General features: G+C 40.7%; 2 protein-coding genes across 2 annotated transcripts in view; both read left to right on the forward strand.

The window, feature by feature from the left end:
- The first annotated feature begins 17 nt into the window (after nt 1-17).
- LOC310702450 (uncharacterized protein) overlaps nt 18-19,615 on the forward strand; it is a 62,676-nt gene continuing 43,078 nt past the window's right edge. Inside the window, exons 1-9 of the mRNA XM_083493932.1 lie at nt 18-153; nt 2,377-2,482; nt 3,076-3,311; nt 5,599-5,764; nt 6,820-7,576; nt 9,426-9,897; nt 11,132-11,237; nt 12,471-12,706; nt 14,064-14,229. Of these exons, the coding sequence (XP_083350058.1) occupies nt 92-153; nt 2,377-2,482; nt 3,076-3,311; nt 5,599-5,764; nt 6,820-7,576; nt 9,426-9,897; nt 11,132-11,237; nt 12,471-12,706; nt 14,064-14,229 (2,307 nt within the window). The 5' untranslated portion in view covers nt 18-91. The remainder of the gene's footprint in view (nt 154-2,376; nt 2,483-3,075; nt 3,312-5,598; nt 5,765-6,819; nt 7,577-9,425; nt 9,898-11,131; nt 11,238-12,470; nt 12,707-14,063; nt 14,230-19,615) is intronic.
- LOC310703863 (damage-control phosphatase ARMT1-like) lies at nt 15,468-17,046 on the forward strand. Its single transcript, XM_083496656.1, has 2 exons — nt 15,468-15,567; nt 15,888-17,046. Exon 2 carries the CDS (start codon nt 15,921-15,923, stop codon nt 16,647-16,649), a length of 729 nt encoding a protein of 242 aa, XP_083352782.1. The 5' UTR covers nt 15,468-15,567; nt 15,888-15,920; the 3' UTR covers nt 16,650-17,046.

Raw genomic sequence — 19,615 nt, forward strand, 5'->3', positions numbered from 1 at the left:
CCTAAGCCCGTTGAGCGAGGGAGCTCAGCCGCCGACCAATGGGAACAGGCGTTGCTTGGGAAAGCGCGCAGCTGCGCCGGGCGGCGCTACGATGAGCAAAATGGCGGCGCCGACGGCAACGCTGCCGCCTCAGCTCGCGGGCAAGTTCAAGGGGTGCGTCCCGTCTCCGCCGCTTCGTCGGGGGCTCTGAGAAACGGGTGGGCGAGGGGTGAACCGTCGGCCATTCGCGGGGAGGCTGGAGCTGTAGAGTACCAGGGGACAAGGGTCCGGGTCTCTTCCCCTTCTCGCTCGGAGAGCCGGGGCGGCTGAAAACGCGGCACTCTAGTGAGCCGCTGTTTTCCATTTCTGCTCTTCTTCCTCCGAGCTCCAGTTCGCTTTGCACGGAAAGCCGACTTCCAGATTCGGAGCTGCCTCCGCGAATTATTTGCGAGTGTGGCATTTGGGGTCTCAGAGGGGTGTCTGTTCCCCGCACTTTGAACCGCTTCTGGTTGGGAAAGGGAGGTTTCGCAATAGAAGCCAGGAACACAGTGGCCTTTTTCGGCTGTCAGTGGGTGGTTGGGTCCGCTCCAACCCTCGTGCTGCAAGTATTCACGTTTTCCCTGCTCCTCCTGCAAATCACTCGGTGGTTTGCAAAACCAAGTTTTCTATTACGTCGCAACAAAGCATAAACCATACATGTTTCTGAGCCGGAATTAGAAGTGAGTTTCCCATTCAGGCTTGAGGCAAAACCAGGAAGTTAAGTCAGAGGAACAGAGCGTATGTGAAGCTAAGTTTGAGATGTCCAAATCATGATTTGAGCAATGTCTTTGACAGAGGACTATTTAATCAATATGTTTGTATTCTCGCGTATTACATTTTATTTTAACCATGCAGTTTTCTTTGACACAGAACCTATGGGCTGCATGCTGCTTGTCATGGGAGGTGGGGCGCTGGGGGGGGGGGTAGTGAGGCCAAAATTTGACACACACCATAACCTTCTGGCAGGGTCCTAGAGCCCTGCTGCCTCCTCAAAGCTTGGAAGTGCTAACTAGGCTTTGGGAATGAGGCGTGAGAGCTCTAGGACCCTGTCAGAGCCCTCATGCCTCCTTCCCAAAGCCAAGCGCCTCCTTACTTTGCTTTGGGAAGGCAGTGCAAGGGCTTGGGGGGGGGGTCAAGATGATCCTTGTGGTCCCTTCCAACTGTACAATTCTATGAAAACCATTTTTGAAAATATGTTTATCTACTGTGAAACCCAGCAATAATACTTGAATTGCCATTGATTAACAAATCATACATTTTCGTACTATTCTAGACAATAATTCAGATGTACTGACATCAGAAACAAGGCATTGTCTCCCCCTCCTCTTTTTTGAAGAGAACTAAGTTGTTTGTTTGTTAATAGTAAAGAAATAATAATAATAACAATAACAATAACAACAATAATATGGTGCCCATCTGACTGGGTAACCCCAGCTACTCTAGGCGGCTTCCAACAAATTAAATGAATGTCTGAAGACTGACATTTTGGTTTTAAGATAAAGATTATTAAAAATGTTACCCAGAGTAATAAATACCATCCTTTAGATATGAATTAGAATATTTAGCTTATTTGAACAAGTTCTTATTGGTCTGGGACATGGTTTAAGGAAGTTGCTGTGAACATATGAAGATGAAGTGTAACTGCAATAATCCATCCTTTATTTTCCATGGTAAACTGTGTGAGATTAAGACCACAAAACTTTCCCCCTGCAAGTCTGGACACTTGGAAGTAATATTTCTGCTTAATTTTCATATATGGAATCAGTGTATTGCTTAGGACTGCATATCAGTTGGGCAAAATCTTAATGGCTTCAATGTGATAAATACTGTGTTTGCATTGAGATGTGGTGTGGAGGGGTATGAGAGGTTTAGAAAAAGGCTGTGTTTAGACATAATGATAAACCATAATTTATTGTGTATAAGAATAATAGACCTGGGCTCCTTCCCTCTGCTCTTTCTCCTCCAGAGCCACAAGGCGGTGATGGGAAGCTTTCACTTCTAATTTCAGTTTTTTACAACCGTAAATTGTGGTTAATCTTAAATATGGCATGTTTCAAACAAAGTTTAACCAGTTCGTCAAGTTCAAGCAAGAAGATGAGCGTTGGTTTAATGAAAATGGAAGTAAAACTTTCCAAGCTTGTCTTATCTACAACAGGGAGGGAAGGCGTATGCAAGCTTGGGAGGAGGTGAGGCTCACTTTGTGAGCCAACATAATTATGGGTTACCATGATATCTGAACACAGCAGTTTACTCCTTCTGTGTAGAAATTAACTGTAATAAAGTTGCCTGATGGTGATTCTGATGGTGATGGAAGTGGCTATTTACAAGCCTAAAACAATATTGTTTTGTTCTTCATAGATCCTTCGCATACAATACAATTAAAGATAGGCTGCCTCTAATCCTGACTAAAGTTATTGATACTCTGCATCGACACAGAAATGAATTCTTTGAAGAACATGGAGAAGTAAGAAATTGCTGCCTTTTATTCTTTCTCTTTCAATGCTGTTCTCTTAAAAACCTTAAGCAAATCAAACTTTGTGTAATTATTTCTGCATGCTTAAGAAAATATTTTTCTGCTTCCATAAGAACATACAAAGAGCCTTGCTAGCACAAACTAAAAAGCCAGTATCCTTAGTGGCCCATGTATTTGTCTCAATTTTCCATTCAAGCCTTTTCAGCTAGTGGCCCTCATCACATCTTTTGGCAGTGAATTACATAAATTATTCCTTGTGTGACCAAGTACTTTTCTGTCCTGAATCTGCTGCCATCTGTTTAACCAGATAACCCCAAGTTCTAGAATTCTCTGTCCACTTTTCCCATGCCATGCATAATTTTATAAACCTGTAACGTCTCAGTCACCCTAGGCCCTGAGGCTACAAGTTGCCTACCTATGGACTAAAGCATTTGGTTGTCATGTTTGACACTTGGGTTCTGGACTTTCGCTTTTGATTGGAATTCAATCAAGTTATTGCAACTCTACAATTTATTGAAGAACATAACTTTATGAACAAAACACATTCAGATTGAAAACATTTATCCATTTTCTCTTAATTTTAGAAAGGTATTGAATCTGAGAAGAAAGCTATAGCCTACCTCTCCAGGTTACGGAATGAGCTGCAGACAGACAAACCACTGATTGCCTTGACTGATAACCTCCCTGACAGCACTCTCTGGAACCAGTGCTTAGAATATCATCAAAGTTTATCAGATGAACCACCAAGCTGGTTTCAGTCTCCTTGGCTATATACAGAGTGTTATATGTATCGTAGAATTCATGAGGCACTCGCTCAAAAGTAAGCATGTGTGTTGTTTGCTGTTGTATCGTTTCCGTCTGTGGGATGGGGAACTGGGGAATAAAGTTCAAGCTTAAGGTAAAACAGAGAAAATAACTCAATCTTAAGTGCCAGCTGTTTTCCTTTTTTTATTCCTTCTCCTGACTTCTAGTCAGCAACAGAGTGATAGTTGCCTCTTGCATCTGGCACCAGGAGCCAGAGCAACATAGCAGCAGTTTGGGTAAATAGACACCATCCTGTGAAGGACTCCAACAGCCATTTCTGGGCTTCGGTTATTTCCTCTGAAACCTGCTATGCGGTACACAGATCAACAGCAGAGTGCCAGTGGAACATCTGAAGACTGGGGAAGGTGAACTTTGTTCCTTCCTAGTGACTCTTGTCTATTTCATGCATTCTTAATATTTTCTAATCCACCTCAAAACCTAATTTAGTAGGTATAGTATAACTACAAGTTGGAATTTTAGTGTCACTTCTTGCTACAAATTTTGAAGTCTTTGTAATTCTCTTCTTCCTTTGCTTTCTGATTAATGATAGACCTGTAAAGTGATTTGTTCACTTTAGCCTACAGCTTAATTGAATGAAACGAAAACTGTTGGCTACTTTCTTTTTTGAACCCCACCCATAGAAAAAACAGCCATCAAATAAAATAAAAAAATCAGTTGAAAAATACTGTAAAGTTAATGTGATAAGAATAATTATATTAATTTACGTAACTTATAACCCACTTTCACAGCTTATACAGTGCCTCAGGATATAGTAGTTACCCAAATCTGGAGTACAGATTGCATGTGGAGTCCTATCAGATGACATTGAAATGATGAGGAAAAAATTGTTAACATTATTTTCTCCTGTTCCTGGAAGGATGAAGGAATACCTTGTTTCTTGGGAAGAAAAAAATGTAAAGTTCGTTTCAATTTTGAAACCATTCTGTGTTTCATAATTACAATGTTTATTTGTTATATATTATTGCTTGGAATTATTTCTCTATAAAAGGTCGTATAAGCTCATTAAAATGTCAAGAAATGTGTGCTTTGCTTATGAATTAATTATTTTAAATAACAAAAAACATTTTATATTGAACAACTTCAGATATTTGATTTCTGTACTTCTGTCATTTTTATTAGACAGGAGCCATGTGTGTTAATAAGGGAGGAAAAAAATATGAAATATTCCTGGTATATTTATAACTCAAGCTATTCTTTCCTTCTCATGCATTTGTGTACCACGTCCAAACCACTGGTCAGAGTTGGGTAATAGGGAACAACTGCAGCTCAGTAATAGAGTATCTGCTTATCAAGCATAAGCTCCTAGTTTCAATCTCTGGCATTTCCATGTAGGAATGGGAATGTTCTGTATGAAAACCCTGAAGAGCTGCTGCCAGTCAGTGTAGACAGTACTGAACTACATTGGACCAATGCAGAAGGCAGCTTATGATTTTATATATTTGTTGCATGTATCTTATTTGGTAAATATGAACTGCAGATTAAACATTCCTGCTTTCTGCTCTTGGCCAAGGAAAGAGAATAGTGGTGGGATGGATTGGTGTATTTATGATGAATGCTACAAGTATGATGAGCAGGGGCAGGGAGAATCCGAGAACTTTTGTATTTGTTCTCAAACACCTTTCTAACATTTACATAGTAAAATGAAACCTGTTTGACTAAGGATGGAACTTCCTGTTGTTCTTTGTAGCTACACTATTGGGAGCTAAGCCATGGTTTGGCTGAGTGTTACATGTTACATTATGTGTCCTGATTCACACATAACCCTAAGCCAAAACGTGGCTTAACATAAATAAGCAAATGTGCTAGTGTGGTTAGGAAATCACAGGTAGTTCACTCCTCCCGCTGCTGCTACACTACCAAGAGCTAGCACATGGTTTGGCTTAGGGTTCTGTGCAAATGTGCTCCTAGCTTGTTTTTCTCTAGACAGACAATGAGCTGTATAACTAAGGTTTGGCGTGAGACAAACCACAAGCCGAGATTCACAGGTAACACTAAGCCAAACCATGGCTTAGCTCCTAATAGCGGAGCAACAGCAGGACCCAAGAAGGAGTGAAGTGCCCTAGTTTTGTACAAGTATACTTGTTTATGTATATTAAGCAGTGGTTTGGCTTAGCATTTTGTGAATGAGGCCCATGACTTTGAGCTGGGGTGTAGAAGTATACAACATATCACCATGTCACAGGGTAAGCAATTGGCGGGGCAGGGAGTTCAACATGTGGATGTGGTCTTCAGTATTTATTAAGGTCAAAAACTAATTTATGTTTTCCCCCTTTTCTGTTTAGCCCACTCATCAGTGACTTTGATGTGTTTAAAGAAGAAAAGATACACAATTTCTTTGAATCTCAACAAGCTATAATTCTAATGAGTACTTATCTGCTAGAAATATTGAAAAACGTGGAGAAACTAGATGAAAATTTATTGGAAAAGGAATTTTTTAAATTGCTTCAGGTAAAACTAGTAATACTTACTGTTTATTTAATGTTGCACATATTTTCTAATTTTTAAGTTTCTTGTTTCAAAGATGGCCTAATGTAAAACATGAGACGTATCACATTTCTGATAAGAAATGTTGAAAAGTTATTCCATGCCAGCAGAATAATTTTAAGAAAGTTAAGATCCTTCAACAACTCATATACTGTTTTCTGCAATGTTGTTTTAAACGGTGAGTAAAATTCTTATATCATTGGCTGCACTTCTAATATTGGGGCACAGAAACGAGCACATAATTCTTTTTCATGCACATAATTATTTCACAGCTCTGAAATAGATGTTTTTGAGATGTTAATTTTTCTGAAATTTATTTTCTGCTATACCCATGGCTTCCCCTGATTATCTTTCACAAAATAGCATTTACATTCCTTCTGTTTTTTCTCTCTCACTTATAATCTGTTGTCACTTATGCCTCATTGGAACCTGATTTTGGTGTCCTTACAAAGTTACTGATGTGATGCTCATTTGTTGAAAACTAATAAACATCACCTAAACTTGCGACTAAAGTATGATGGATGTAGTTTTTGCTTTTGAATTTAGAAACCTGGGAGTTAGTTGTGCTCCGCAATTCACAAGATGATTTGCTGCCCTGGGTTGGGGAACGGCAGAATATAAATTGAATAAATAATAAAATTATCCCCTCTCCCAATAAATCAGCATCCTGCTCTAAATAAGGGATATATGTATTTGAAAGGAGGCTTCAGTGTCCATATCCCTATCCTTAACCCTATCTTGCTAGGCAATAGCTTGTGTAAATGGGTGTTGTGTGCATGGTTCCCCAGCTTAATCCAACAAAGGTAGTTGATATTTTTAAAATAAGATTGAATCCCCTCAATTAGTTGTTCAGAAGTAAGGAGATTGATTCAGACACTCTTCTCTGCTAAACAGCTGACTACTGGGAATCCAGCTTTTTTAAGTATGCCGTTAAATCTGAATCTAAATATATGTGATAGATAGTTTAACAAGGCATTACTAAGCTCACAGGGATTGTGTACTTTTTCTTCTTCTTTTAGGTTTCACTGTGGGGCAATAAGTGTGACCTTTCACTGTCAGCCGGTGCAGATAGTTCTCAGAAGTCTGACCCATTACAGTCTGTGGAAGAGTTAAAACCTTTTATCTTGGTGGATCACATGGAAAAGCTTTGGTCACTGCTTATAAACAAAAAGAACATGAATAAGCAGACTACCAGACTTGATATAGTCCTGGATAATGCTGGTTTTGAACTTACTGCTGACCTTATACTGGCTGACTTCTTGTTATCCTCCAAATTAGCTACTGAAATTCATTTCCATGGGAAAAGCATCCCATGGTATGTGTCAGATACTACAAGGCGTGACCTGAATTGGACAATTAAGCAGATGCAGGCAGCTAATCACAAGGGGATGTCTAGGTGTGGTGTCTGCTGGGAGGGCTATTTGAAAAATGGCGCTTGGATTTATCATGATCACTTGTTCTGGACCTCACCACATGAATATTGTAGGATGGCTCAAGTGGCTCCTGATTTGTACAGTGAATTGCAGAAGTCAAATTTAATTGTTTTTAAAGGTGATTTGAACTACAGAAAGTTGATAGCTGATCGGAAGTGGGAATTCACAGTGCCGTTCCATCAAGCCTTGAACAATTTTCACCCTGCCCCTCTCTGTAGCTTAAGAACGCTAAAATGTGATATCCAGGTTGGGTTGAAACCTGGGCAGGGTGAACAGCTTACTAATACTGAACCTGAATGGATGATCATTGGGAAATATGGAATAATTCAGTTTGATGCTGCTTCATGATTGATGTGCAAAGTTTAAAGGACAGTGCTGTGCTAAATGCCTTTGTTGGTCAAGGTTGAAAGACCGCTGGCTTTCAATATGCATGTTCTCTTCTACGGGTCTTACTGCTATTTTTAAGGTGGTGTGCAATTGTGACATTTTACAAACCCTTTTCTGGTATTCATGGTCTTAAAAAATGAAAACCTCATTATTCTTAGATATTTGTAAGTAAAGAATGCTTGACAGAGGAAACACTGAGAGCAGCTTTAGTAGCTGCGGTTTGTCTGGCCTCTATTCTAACATTAACGACAAAATATTGCACTTTGATTTGCTAAAAGTTTTTGCTTTTCTGTAGCTCAAGTCTTACTTTAAAGCTGCCTGAACTTCTCTGGTCAAGATTAGCTTAAATAAATAAATGGATTCAAATGTATTCAATGGATAGGCTTGAATTCTTTCTCCAGTATAAGCGGTATCTGCATCAGTTGGTGGTAGTTATTATAAATTACCGTATTTTTTGCTCTATAAGACTCACTTTTTCCCTCCTAAAAAGTAAGGGGAAATGTGTGTGCATCTTATGGAGCGAATGCAGGCTGTGCAGCTATCCCAGAAGCCAGAACAGCAAGAGGGATTGCTGCTTTCACTGCACAGCGATCCCTCTTGCTGTTCTGGCTTCTGAGATTCAGAAATTTTTTTTTCTTGTTTTCCTCCTCCAAAAATTAGGTGTGTCTTGTCGTCTGGTGCGTCTTATAGAGCGAAAAATACGGTCATCTAGTACTATTGCGTAGATGGGTTTATGATACAACAAGGTATTCAGGTGCAGTCATCTTACATAATTCTAGATGTATTCTGGCTTTTCAATTGTACTTTCAGTTGTTGAAACAGTCCCACAATCCCAATAAGCTCTTGTTTTTCCAACACCAGCATCTATCAACAGACCTCCTCAGAGTCATGGTGCAAGGATAGTCAAGCAGCTTTATCTTTTAAGTGTAGAATCAAAATGGATTTTCAACATTCCCTCTAGTACACCCACATTGATGCTAAAATTGTGGTGCTGGCAGTACTTTCTTTAGTTGGAGTCCATTAGGGTGCATACAATACCAAATTACACGAACACCTAAGGTACACCTCTGTACCTCCCTGCCACTGAGACAGTGGCAAGATCTATTTTGTATTCCTGTAATTATTAAGAATTAGCTAATATTGTCACCTGGTTCTTCAATAACAATCCCAGGTCCAAGGGTCTTCCTTCACCCTTAAAGAAGAATATGCACCCAGGACCAGTATTTCCTCATCTGTATAGTCTGTCCCTCTTACTCCAAGTTTGTCTTGCCTAGATTGATCTTAAGCTTTGAGTCTACTGCAGAGCCCAGACTCTTGTTCAGGGATACTGACAACATGGGATAATCTCAACTGAGACATGAATGACAAGCAACTCCCTGTCCCTTAAGCCCGTTCCAGGGCCAAAAACAACACGTGTGTTGGGGGTCATGCATCAATTGGAGGTGCACAAAAATGTAGCTGCCTGTATATATAATTTAGAGGTGTCTCACTCCTTTGGCTCTGCTGTGACCAGCTCCATCCTCTCCCTCAACTGTCTCCTTAGTGTAGCCATTCCACCAAACTCAGTGGGCAATCTGGGAGGCAGAAGGCTCCTTCCATCATCAGCTTTGCTGAAAGCCCAGCTCTATCAGGCACCTCCTACTCATCAACTGTGCCAGCTGGTCATTATAAGAACAACTGTTCTAAGAACTGGTGCCTGAGTTTAATTTTTTCCTCCTCCCTCCCAGTCCCTTCTCCCTTGCGTGCCCCGTTTTGTAAGTCTGCGGTTATAGAATATACACAAGAATCCTAACTACCTTCTGCAGCTTACTTTTTAAGAATAGCTCCCTCTCCCCGCCCGCCCACTTCGCGTCTCTTCGCTCCGCAGCTACTCAGCGCCAAGGATCCGAGGCGGAAGCCAGCTGTGCCCGGTCCTAGTGAGGGCGGAAGAGGACAGAAGATAGTCTCACAGGGGAATGCGCGCGCATCTCGAATAGCCACTCAGAACGAGACCTGTGACCTTTTTTTCTTTTTCCCGAGGGCGGGGGGAGGAGGAGGCTCCTCCGCTCCTCTACAACAACCCCGCCCCCCACCCCTCTTCACTGCCTCCTTACCGAAGGAGCTGCTTCGCTCTGCTCCCTTTCTAAGGCCGCTGCGCGAGGGAACGCAGCCGCGGACCAATGAGAACAGGCGTTGCTTGGGAAAGCGCCTAGCTGCTCCGGGTGGCGTGCCGGGAAGGCGCCGCAGTGAGCAAAATGGCGGCGCCGGTTATGGCAACTTTGCCGCCTCAGCTCGCGGGCAAGTTCAAGGGGTGCGTCCCGCCGCCGCTTCGTCGGGGCTGTGCGAAATGGGGCTGGGAGAGGGAGCTTGTGTCCAGGTCTCTTCCAGGGTCTTCCTCCCGCTCTTACCAAGACCCTGAGCTCCTGTGCCACGTTTGCTTTGGGCACAAGACCGGTGTCCAAAGTCTCCTTTTTCGCGCAAGGCTTTAATAAGATTTTATCTTAAATCAATTTTCCATGCTCCTTGACTAGCAAGAGCATCGTAAGCGTTTTCTCTCTCATGGCATAAATTCCATTGTGTTCAACAGGACTTTTATTAGTATATTCCCCCCACACCCCCAGACCGGGTTTGAAAGCGGCTTGCACAAATGACAACAAGGCGGATGAAATATGGAAAGCTAAAAACTTGCAAAAATGATCTTTAAAAAATAATTAAAGTGTAAGGGAATTAAAACAATAGAGAAACGAATCGTATTAGAATACTGTACAGATGATAAAAACAACTTCGTATATAAGAGATGGAGGGAGCATGGAGTGACAGTTGGGAAATGACAGTTGGACGAAGGAAATGAAGGGCTCTTCCATACAGCAGTGTGCTGTGGACTCTGTGCTCCTTACCTGAATCCTCACAGCCACATCAAAATGTACCATGGTATTTCCCTATTTAATGTGAATTTATGGTATTTGTGGAAAATCCAATAGTGGTGTTTTTTTTTCATTCTCCAGAAACTGCTATGTGGAAGTGTCCAATAACAGTTTAGGATGCTAATAGTTCTAATCCTGACCTGATGACTGGTAGGGTAGCCAACAGTAGGTAAAGCTAATGACAAGGGGGACCAACTATTCCTACTTTTAAACCCATTCTCCTCACTTCCAAACTCCACAAAGGAAGCACTGAGGCTAAGGAAGAGGAAACTGACAACCAGGTCCACCCCCTAGGCTGGCTATGTTAGAAGGCAGGAGCCAAAAGAGGATGATACGACAATGCTCTTAACGGGCCAACCAACCCTACTGTGATGTGTATTTAGGACTGTAGCCTGGAGCTACAGTGTTCTGAAGCATACGATCTATGCAGTTTAATGTTTCTTTATAACTGTTTTTAGTTGTACGTTTTAATTTATGCTGTGAGCCACTTTGGGTCCTACAAAGGGAGAAAGTTGTGATTTTAAAAATATTTAAATCCTAAGAAAAGGATACATTACAATATAAATACATTTAGATATTATATAGATATAATATTTTGTTCTTCATAGATCCTTTGCATACAATACAATTAAAGACAAGCTGCCAGTAATCCTGACTAGAGTTATCAATAATATGGAGCAACATAAAAATGAATTCTTTGAAGAACATGGTGAAGTAAGAAATCAGTATATTTGACCTTTTCTTTCTTGATATTTTATTGGAAATCTTAGGTCTACCCGTACCTTTTGAGAATTGTTTCAAATGCCTAGAAAACATCAGATTTCATTTGAGCATGTGAAGAGCCATGCTAGATCAGACTAGAGATCTGTCTTATCCAGCATTATGCTTCTCCAGTGGCAAACTAGATACAATGAAGGGAATAGGCATCTTCCACTGTCTTTCACTATCAACTGGCTTGCAGTAGCATAACTGCTTCTGAACATGGAAGTTCTCTGTAGCCATTGTTACTATTAGATAGTGATAAGACTTTTCCGCCCCGTGAATTTGCCATTCCCATTCAAGCCATTTAACTTTTGGCAGTCACATATTGTGCACAGTGATATCAATAAAATATGCTTTGTGTGAACAAGCATTTTCTATTGTCCTGAATCTGCTGCCAAGTTATTTGCATTGGCCTTAAGTTTTTAACTTTGAGACCATGCTGGGGGTTCCAGTCACAAAATGGCTACCACGGGAGGTGTAATATAGCAACATGACTGCTATGGGAGTGGCCATGGCACAACACAAAATTAAGGATACAATAACACTGAAACTTCCCAGGACTGCATACCTAATCTGTTGAAGTTTTGCACACGAGGCAGAAGCAGGAAAAGGAAAAGGACATTTAGGGAGGTAGAAACAGCGTCTCTTTAAGACCCTGTGGATTCCTATTACCTAGTGCCCAAATCACAGCTCTGACTTCACTCATCAGCTAAAAACACCTGACAGGTAGAAGCAGCCAGGTTTGCTCATTTCACAGAAATTGCTTAGAAGTGTATCTATACATTTTCCATTATAACTTACCATGTCTAGGGGCACCAGTTAAAGTCTTTCAGGCACCACTATGCCCCATGGGCACAGGGATGGCAGCCCTGGTCTTAGAAATTTGTTTCTAACTCTTAAACCACATTTACTTGATTAACACCCAGGATCACAGACAGGTTAGCAATGCCAATGTTCATTCAGCTTAATTCAAATACTATGTTGTTTGTTATGTTCCCTGCTCTGAGAGCTATGTCATCTGGATTTGCACTTTTGATAGGAACTCCTGAGAAAATGACTTTTTATAGCTGTTCTGGTCCTTAAAGCACTGTATTTATCAAATAAGATTTGTTTTTTGTGGGGGAAAAGTAAGTTTTATCAACACACACATTTGATTGAAAATATTTATTTCCTACTTTATTTTAGAAAGGTATTGAAGCAGCGAAGAAAGTTATAGTCCTTCTGACCAAGTTACGAGATGAGCTGCAGGCAGACAAGCCACTGACTGCCTTGAATGATAGCCTCCCTGACACCACTCTGTGGAACCAGTGCTTAGAATATCATCAAAAATTATCAGATGGACCACCAAGCTGGTTTCAGTCTCCTTGGCTATATACAGAGTGTTATATGTATCGTAGAATTCATGAGGCACTCGCTCAGAAGTAAGTACATAGGTTTATATATCAGATAGTAAGCAGTGGCGAGCATAACACATCCATAAAACAACACAAAAATAGTTTGCCAGCAGCAAACTGCATATCACTGGACAGTTGAGCCACTTTATATAGCAGAAAAGTACTGTGTCAACAAGAGTCTCACATAGGCAGCTGAAACCAAGTACCAATGGTGCTTGCTTAATAGTAATAGGCAAGGAGTTCCACAACCTAGGTGCAATCATGCTTAAATGCCTTCTGTCTTGTAGAAGCAACACAAACATGGAACCCTTAACTGCATCTCCAACTTAAAATATCAGGTATATGGGGAAAGGTGGTCCCTCAAGTCAGCTGATTCCAAGCTGTTTAGGTGTTTATATACTAACAGTAAAACTGTGAATTTGGCCTGGTAGGCTATAGTCAGCCAAGATAGGTTTTTACAAGACAGCTTTCCATCAGCAGCAAACAACTCTTATCAAGTGGAGAGTGACGCCTTCATCCCAGTGGTTCCCCTTTATCACATACACAGCACAACAACACAATGACCTATCCCCTCCACAAGCAGCATATGAAATATTATGACTAACCTGACCCAACAACCCTCCTCACACTCACAAACAAACCACCCTGAAACCAACTGAACTCAACCAACCAGGCTCTGGACCCTCTCTCGCAATGCCAATAAAAATTAAATCTACAAATAAAAGCCCTACCCATGTGATGCTGACAATATAACATACACAAACGCTATGCAATAGAACAAAATAATGTTATTGTTCCACCTCTCCCCTCTCTTCCCCCACAACCGCATTTCTAGAATGACAGTGACTCATACACAATGTAAATGAACTGGAAAAGGCTCTATAAATCAGAAATGGAGATGCTATATGTACTTTCCCCCATTTATTTGTTTGTTTTGTAACACAAGAAAATCTCTCATAAAAACTTTGGAGAAAAAAAAGAGAGGAAGTGACCATACTACTCCCTCCTTGAGGACACCAGGGATCCTAATACAGAGAACTGTGAGCTACATTCTGAACCTATCCTGTCATAAGAGAGCTTGGACACACTGCTGCAAGCGCTGTGTCCGTGGGTGTAGCCAGGGGGGGGGGCAGCTGCCTCCCCGAGCAAGTAAATCAATAAAAATACTTAACTAACCTAGGTTCTGCCCCCCCCATAAATCCTCACTGCACCCATGACTGTCCACATCTTCAGGCCCCATCAGCTGACACTGATCCCACAGCACCATGCTAGACATGACATACTACAGTCTCAGCAGAGACTGCAACGGCTATGGGAGAAAGTTTTTGGCATTTAGTGATGTCAAAGACTAATGTATTTTTATGTTTCTATCCCTTCTGTTTAGTCCACCCATCAGTGACTATGATGTATTTAAAAAAGAAAAGGATCATGGTTTCTTTGAATCTCAGGAAGCTATTATTGTTTTAAGCACCTATCTACAAGAGCTGTTGAAAAACATAAAGGGCCTAGATGAAAAATCCCTGAAGGAAGAATTTTTGAAGCTGCTACAGGTAAAATTTTGTTTAAATAATTTATCTGTTGCACATATTCTGTAATGTTAAAATCCAGTTTAAATATCTAGTTTCAAATATGACCTAATGGAAACCATTAGTGATAATATGTTCAGAAACTATTCAGGCCATCAGAACCATTTTAAGTGAGTTCCTATCTTATAAACCTCCAACTCATCATACACTGTTCTCTGCAATATTGTTGAAAATAGTGACTACTGAGGCCCAGAAACAAGCATGACAAATGATCTGGAATAATACATAGAACCCCAAATCTGTTCCATGCACATAGTGGATTTAATAACTAAGGCAAAAATATTTTTATGGAGAGTTTCTGGCATTTATTCTCAGTCATACACATACCTTCCTATGATGATTCTTCAGAAAACAGTATATCAATTATTATCGTTAGCTTGCTTTTTGTTTTTGTAGTTTGCCAAACTATTAATTCATAGGTATTGATCTCTCCTTTGCCAAAACCTGATTAGGGCATGCTGCCAAAAATATTGCTACAGCTTTTACTGTGAGAGAGAAGGTTCAGAAAGTTTCTACAACATTTAAAGGCCTCTCCAAAATGAAATAGGGCTACAGGAAGGCACATATATTGGCCATGTTTGATGGGGATGATGGAAGTTAGAAGTCGAACATTGGGAGGTCACAGGTTCCCCATCCCTTCTTAGCTAAATCAGGAGTCTGCTTTATACTGAGAGATTAATCATATAACCCATCTGCAGAAAACTGCTAAATGCATAAGCAGAAACTATATTAATTACACTTTGGCCTCAACTTTTCTGTAACATCACTTGTTAAAGGTAAAGGGACCCCTGACCATTAGGTCCAGTCATGACCGACTCTGGGGTTGCGGCACTCATCTCGATTTATTGGCATACAGCTCATCTCGATTTACTGGGAGCATTGGTGTACAGCTTCCGGGTCATGTGGCCAGCATGACTAAGCCGCTTCTGGCGAACCAGAGCAGCACATGGAAATGCCATTTACTTTCCTGCCGGAGGGGTACCTATTCATCTACTTGTACTCTGACGTGCTTTCTAACTGCTGGAGCAGTTGGCAGGAGCAGGGACTGAGCAACGGGAGCTCACCCCGTTGTGGGGATTCGAACCACCGACCTTCTGATCGGCAAGTCCTAGGCTCTGTGGTTTGCGTCCCAACATCACTTGTTAGTATTCAATAAAAACCAATTTATTGGTTTAGTTATGTTCTTTCACTAACAGGTGTTTCATACATAACACATTAGAAGGAGGAAGGAGAACTGGAGGGTCACATTGGCCCCCTGAGCCTGAGGTTCCCTGGCTTAGTGGATTGGAACCTGACAGAACAGTAAGTGTGTCTTGGCAGAGAAACTGCTACTTCCTAAGCCTGTTCAAGGTCAAAAGAAGTGGATTAATTCTCATTTTTCTTACATTTCTTATTAAATTTTATTAATATTATACTTTCCTCTTGGGAATTAACCCACTGCCTTTTCACATTGGTTTCAATGGAAGTAAAAAGAAATACTCCGATTCTGACCTACTTTCTCCTGTTACAACAAGCAGAACTCTCAGTAGCCCCTCAACTGCAGTCCTCGAAGATGCACTTGGTGTATAGTAGAGCAAGGATCACTTGGCATACAGATTAAGGTGTACTTTTTCCTTCTTTAGGTTTCTCTGTGGGGTAATAAGTGTGACCTGTCAATGTCAGCTGGGGCAGATAATTCTCAGAAGTCTGACCCATTACTGTCTGTGGAAGAGTTAAAACCTTTTATCTTGGTGGATCACATGGAAATGCTTTGGTCACTGCTTATAAACAAAAAGAACACGAATAAGCAGACTACTAGACTTGACATAGTCCTGGATAATGCTGGTTTTGAACTTACTGCTGACCTTATACTGGCTGACTTCTTGTTATCCTCCAAATTAGCTACTGAAATTCATTTCCATGGGAAAAGCATCCCATGGTATGTGTCAGATACTACAAGGCGTGACCTGAATTGGACAATTAAGCAAATGCAGTCAGCTAATCACAAGGGGATGTCTAGGTGTGGTGTCTGCTGGGAGGGCTATTTGAAAAATGGCGCTTGGATTTTTCATAATCACTTGTTCTGGACCTCACCACATGAATATTGTAGGATGGCTCAAGTGGCTCCTGATTTGTACAGTGAATTGCAGAAGTCAAATTTAATTGTTTTTAAAGGTGATTTGAACTACAGAAAGTTGATAGCTGATCGGAAGTGGGAATTCACAGTGCCGTTCCATCAAGCCTTGAACAATTTTCACCCTGCCCCTCTCTGTAGCTTAAGAACGCTAAAATGTGATATCCAGGTTGGGCTGAAACCTGGGCAAGGTGAACAGCTTACTAAAACTGAACCTGAATGGATGATCATTGGGAAATATGGAATAATTCAGTTTGATGCTGCTTCATGATTGGCTTGTGTAAAGCATTGCACTGTTCATGAACACTGTTTATGATGTTTAAGATTGGAAGGTTTACTGGGGTTCAATATTAATGTTATTTATTTTGTTCTACAGATCTTCAGATTTTTAAAGTTGTGTGAAATTGTGAAATTTTACAAACCCTTTCCTGTTATTCTTAAAGTATCAGAACCATCTTAAAGGCTATCTTTCCTCTATTCTTAAAATATTTTTGGATAGGGTCAAGAAGTGCGTGTTTTAATGGTTTGCCTGCATCTGTCCTCTTATACTGTTTTAGTTATTACAGTGCAGCACTTTGCCTTGTGTTGTATGTTACATTTACAGTTCTTTAGCAGACGTTTTTATAGCTGCTTTGGACAAAATTTAATAAAATAACACATGTAAATAAGCATCTTAATAATTTCTTCAGTATAACAGCTGCATGCATTGGTCAACAGTAGCTTAAAGCAGAAATGAGGAATCTGTGGCCCTCCCCGATGTTCTTGAGACTCCAACTCTTATCAGCCCCAATGTTAAGAATTGATTGGAGTTAGACAACCATAGCTTCCCCATCCGTGGATTAAAGAAACAGGAGAGGGAGTGTTCTGGATGGCTCTGGATGATAATTAGGATACATTCAAATCCAATTTCAGGCCCATGTTTGGGATGGAAACAATGTCTATTTAGAATCATAGAATCATAGAGTTGGAAGAGACCACAAGGGCCATCGAGTCCAACCCCCTGCCAAGCAGGAAACACCATCAGAGCACTCCTGACATATGATTGTCAAGCCTCTGCTTAAAGACCTCCAAAGTAGGAGACTCCACCACACTCCTTGGCAGCAAATTCCACTGTCGAACAGCTCTTACTGTCAGGAAGTTCTTCCTAATGTTTAGGTGGAATCTTCTTTCTTGTAGTTTGGATCCATTGCTCCGTGTCCGCTTCTCCGGAGCAGCAGAAAACAACCTTTCTCCCTCCTCTATGTGACATGCCTTTTATTTAAGGCAACCTCTCAAAATCACAATAGCTATTTTCCAACAGACGTATACCTGAGTCTGTACCTTAAACTAGAAGATGTTCGTGAAACAAAGTTCAGTTTCTAATAACCTTTATAGGAATATAGGATGCTACATTACACTCAGTCAGACCATTGGTCCATCTAACTCAATACTGTCTATAGTGACTGGCAGCTGCTGTTCAGATAGGGGCTCTCTCCCATCCCTACCAGCAGTTGCCAGAGATTGAACCTGGGACCTTCTGCATGCAAAACAGATACTCTACCACTGAGCTACAGCTGTGTCTCAATTTCTCTGATACAATGTTACCAATATGCCTCTTTGTGTAGCCAACACAGTGTTCCACAGATGATTTGGACTACAGCTCCCATCAGCCCCAGTCCTCATTGCTAATGGTCAAGGATAACCTATGTTTTCTATGTGTAGAAACCCTTATCCCCACTTTTCAATATGATGTAATGGTAAATCATTAAATCACATGCACAGTCCAAAATGGAACTGTCCAGACATAGGTTCACCAGCTCTTGTACTGTTTGTGAGAACTAGGTCTATTGTACTGTGGCAAATAATGACCTTTTGAGACAATCTACAAACCCTTTTCTCCATATAGCATCATCAATTTGCATAGTACATAATATCACCTCTAATCACATTTTGCATAATATTTAAGCCTCCAGGGACTCTGTGTGCCTCTCCACATCTGTTATTGATTGAGGGTATTTATATTCAATGTTAGTATCCAATCCACCCAAAGTGTTCCACAGATGATTTGGTCATATCTCGCCCTTCCTAATTCTCTGGTAGGCTGATTAAAAATGTTTACATCTATTTCTTTCTGGTTGTTCCTTGAGCTATAGGGCAAGAATCCGTGGCCATATGCAGTTATTGTATTTCAGACTGATTAGTGGTGGCAAAAATCAGTGCTTCATTTGCAGTTTGAAAGATGTCTTTTATTTGATTAGAAAGGTTTTCAAATTTCTGTGCAAGTGGTGCCAATGCAGTGGTCCAGTCACATATTAGGGCTTGGCAAATTCTGTCAGTATAGGAATCAGAGTCTCTATCAACCTCCATAAGTGCTGCCACTTTCCCACCTTTCTGTGGGTAAGTGTTGCCTTTAGACATATCACTATCTGAGGCCTTGTGTGAGCCCTCAGATATTGAGCCTTCAATTTGCTTTCTTTTTAAATAGATCTAAACATGTGGTCTTGCATTTAGATCCTCAAAATCCTTGAATCTTTACCATTCCTGGTGTGTAAAAAAAATTCTATTCCAAAGCCTGTGGTTGTCTTTCAATTAGATTTTTGCCCCATCATATTCAAAGACATAAAATTATGTCACCATTTAGCTTTGGAGCTAGCCACACACCCATTGTATTTGTTGTGGCATTTAATATATGCATTATCCATCACTACTTTATAGGGACAACACACGATCAAACTAGATGAGATACAAAATGCTAATTAGAAGCCACACCAGCAGCAAGAGAACATGATTGCCATCAAGATCACAACATGCAGAGGGGAGGTTTAACTTTAACCCATTTTTTCTTAACCACAAGCCTTATGAAAAAAATTAAGTTATTAGCTGAGCTTTTCTCCCAAGTCTAACAGCTCTGTGACTGATTTTCATTAGGATTGTGTTGGAAGATGAAAATATGGAATCTCTCCTTCCTGCATATTGTGGCCCTGATGAAAATTGTGTATGTGTATTGTGTATGTGTGTTTGCTATATATTTATATTTAAAATTGATATTGTAGGCAAGAACATAAACATACGTGTGACCACTTTTTCTTTGGCCCACAGCAGACACCAGGGGTGTTCAGGGGTACTGAGCACCTGTTGGAGAGCCATACATTTCCTGTATCTGACAGTTTTTGTACCAGTGTCCCATACACCAGCATCACTAGACTACAGTTAAATCATACCATTATAATAAGAACTTTCAGGTGTTGGTACAGTTTC

This window comes from Podarcis liolepis, assembly GCF_965112155.1.
Source record: "Podarcis liolepis genome assembly, chromosome: 3".
Taxonomy (NCBI): domain Eukaryota; kingdom Metazoa; phylum Chordata; class Lepidosauria; order Squamata; family Lacertidae; genus Podarcis; species Podarcis liolepis.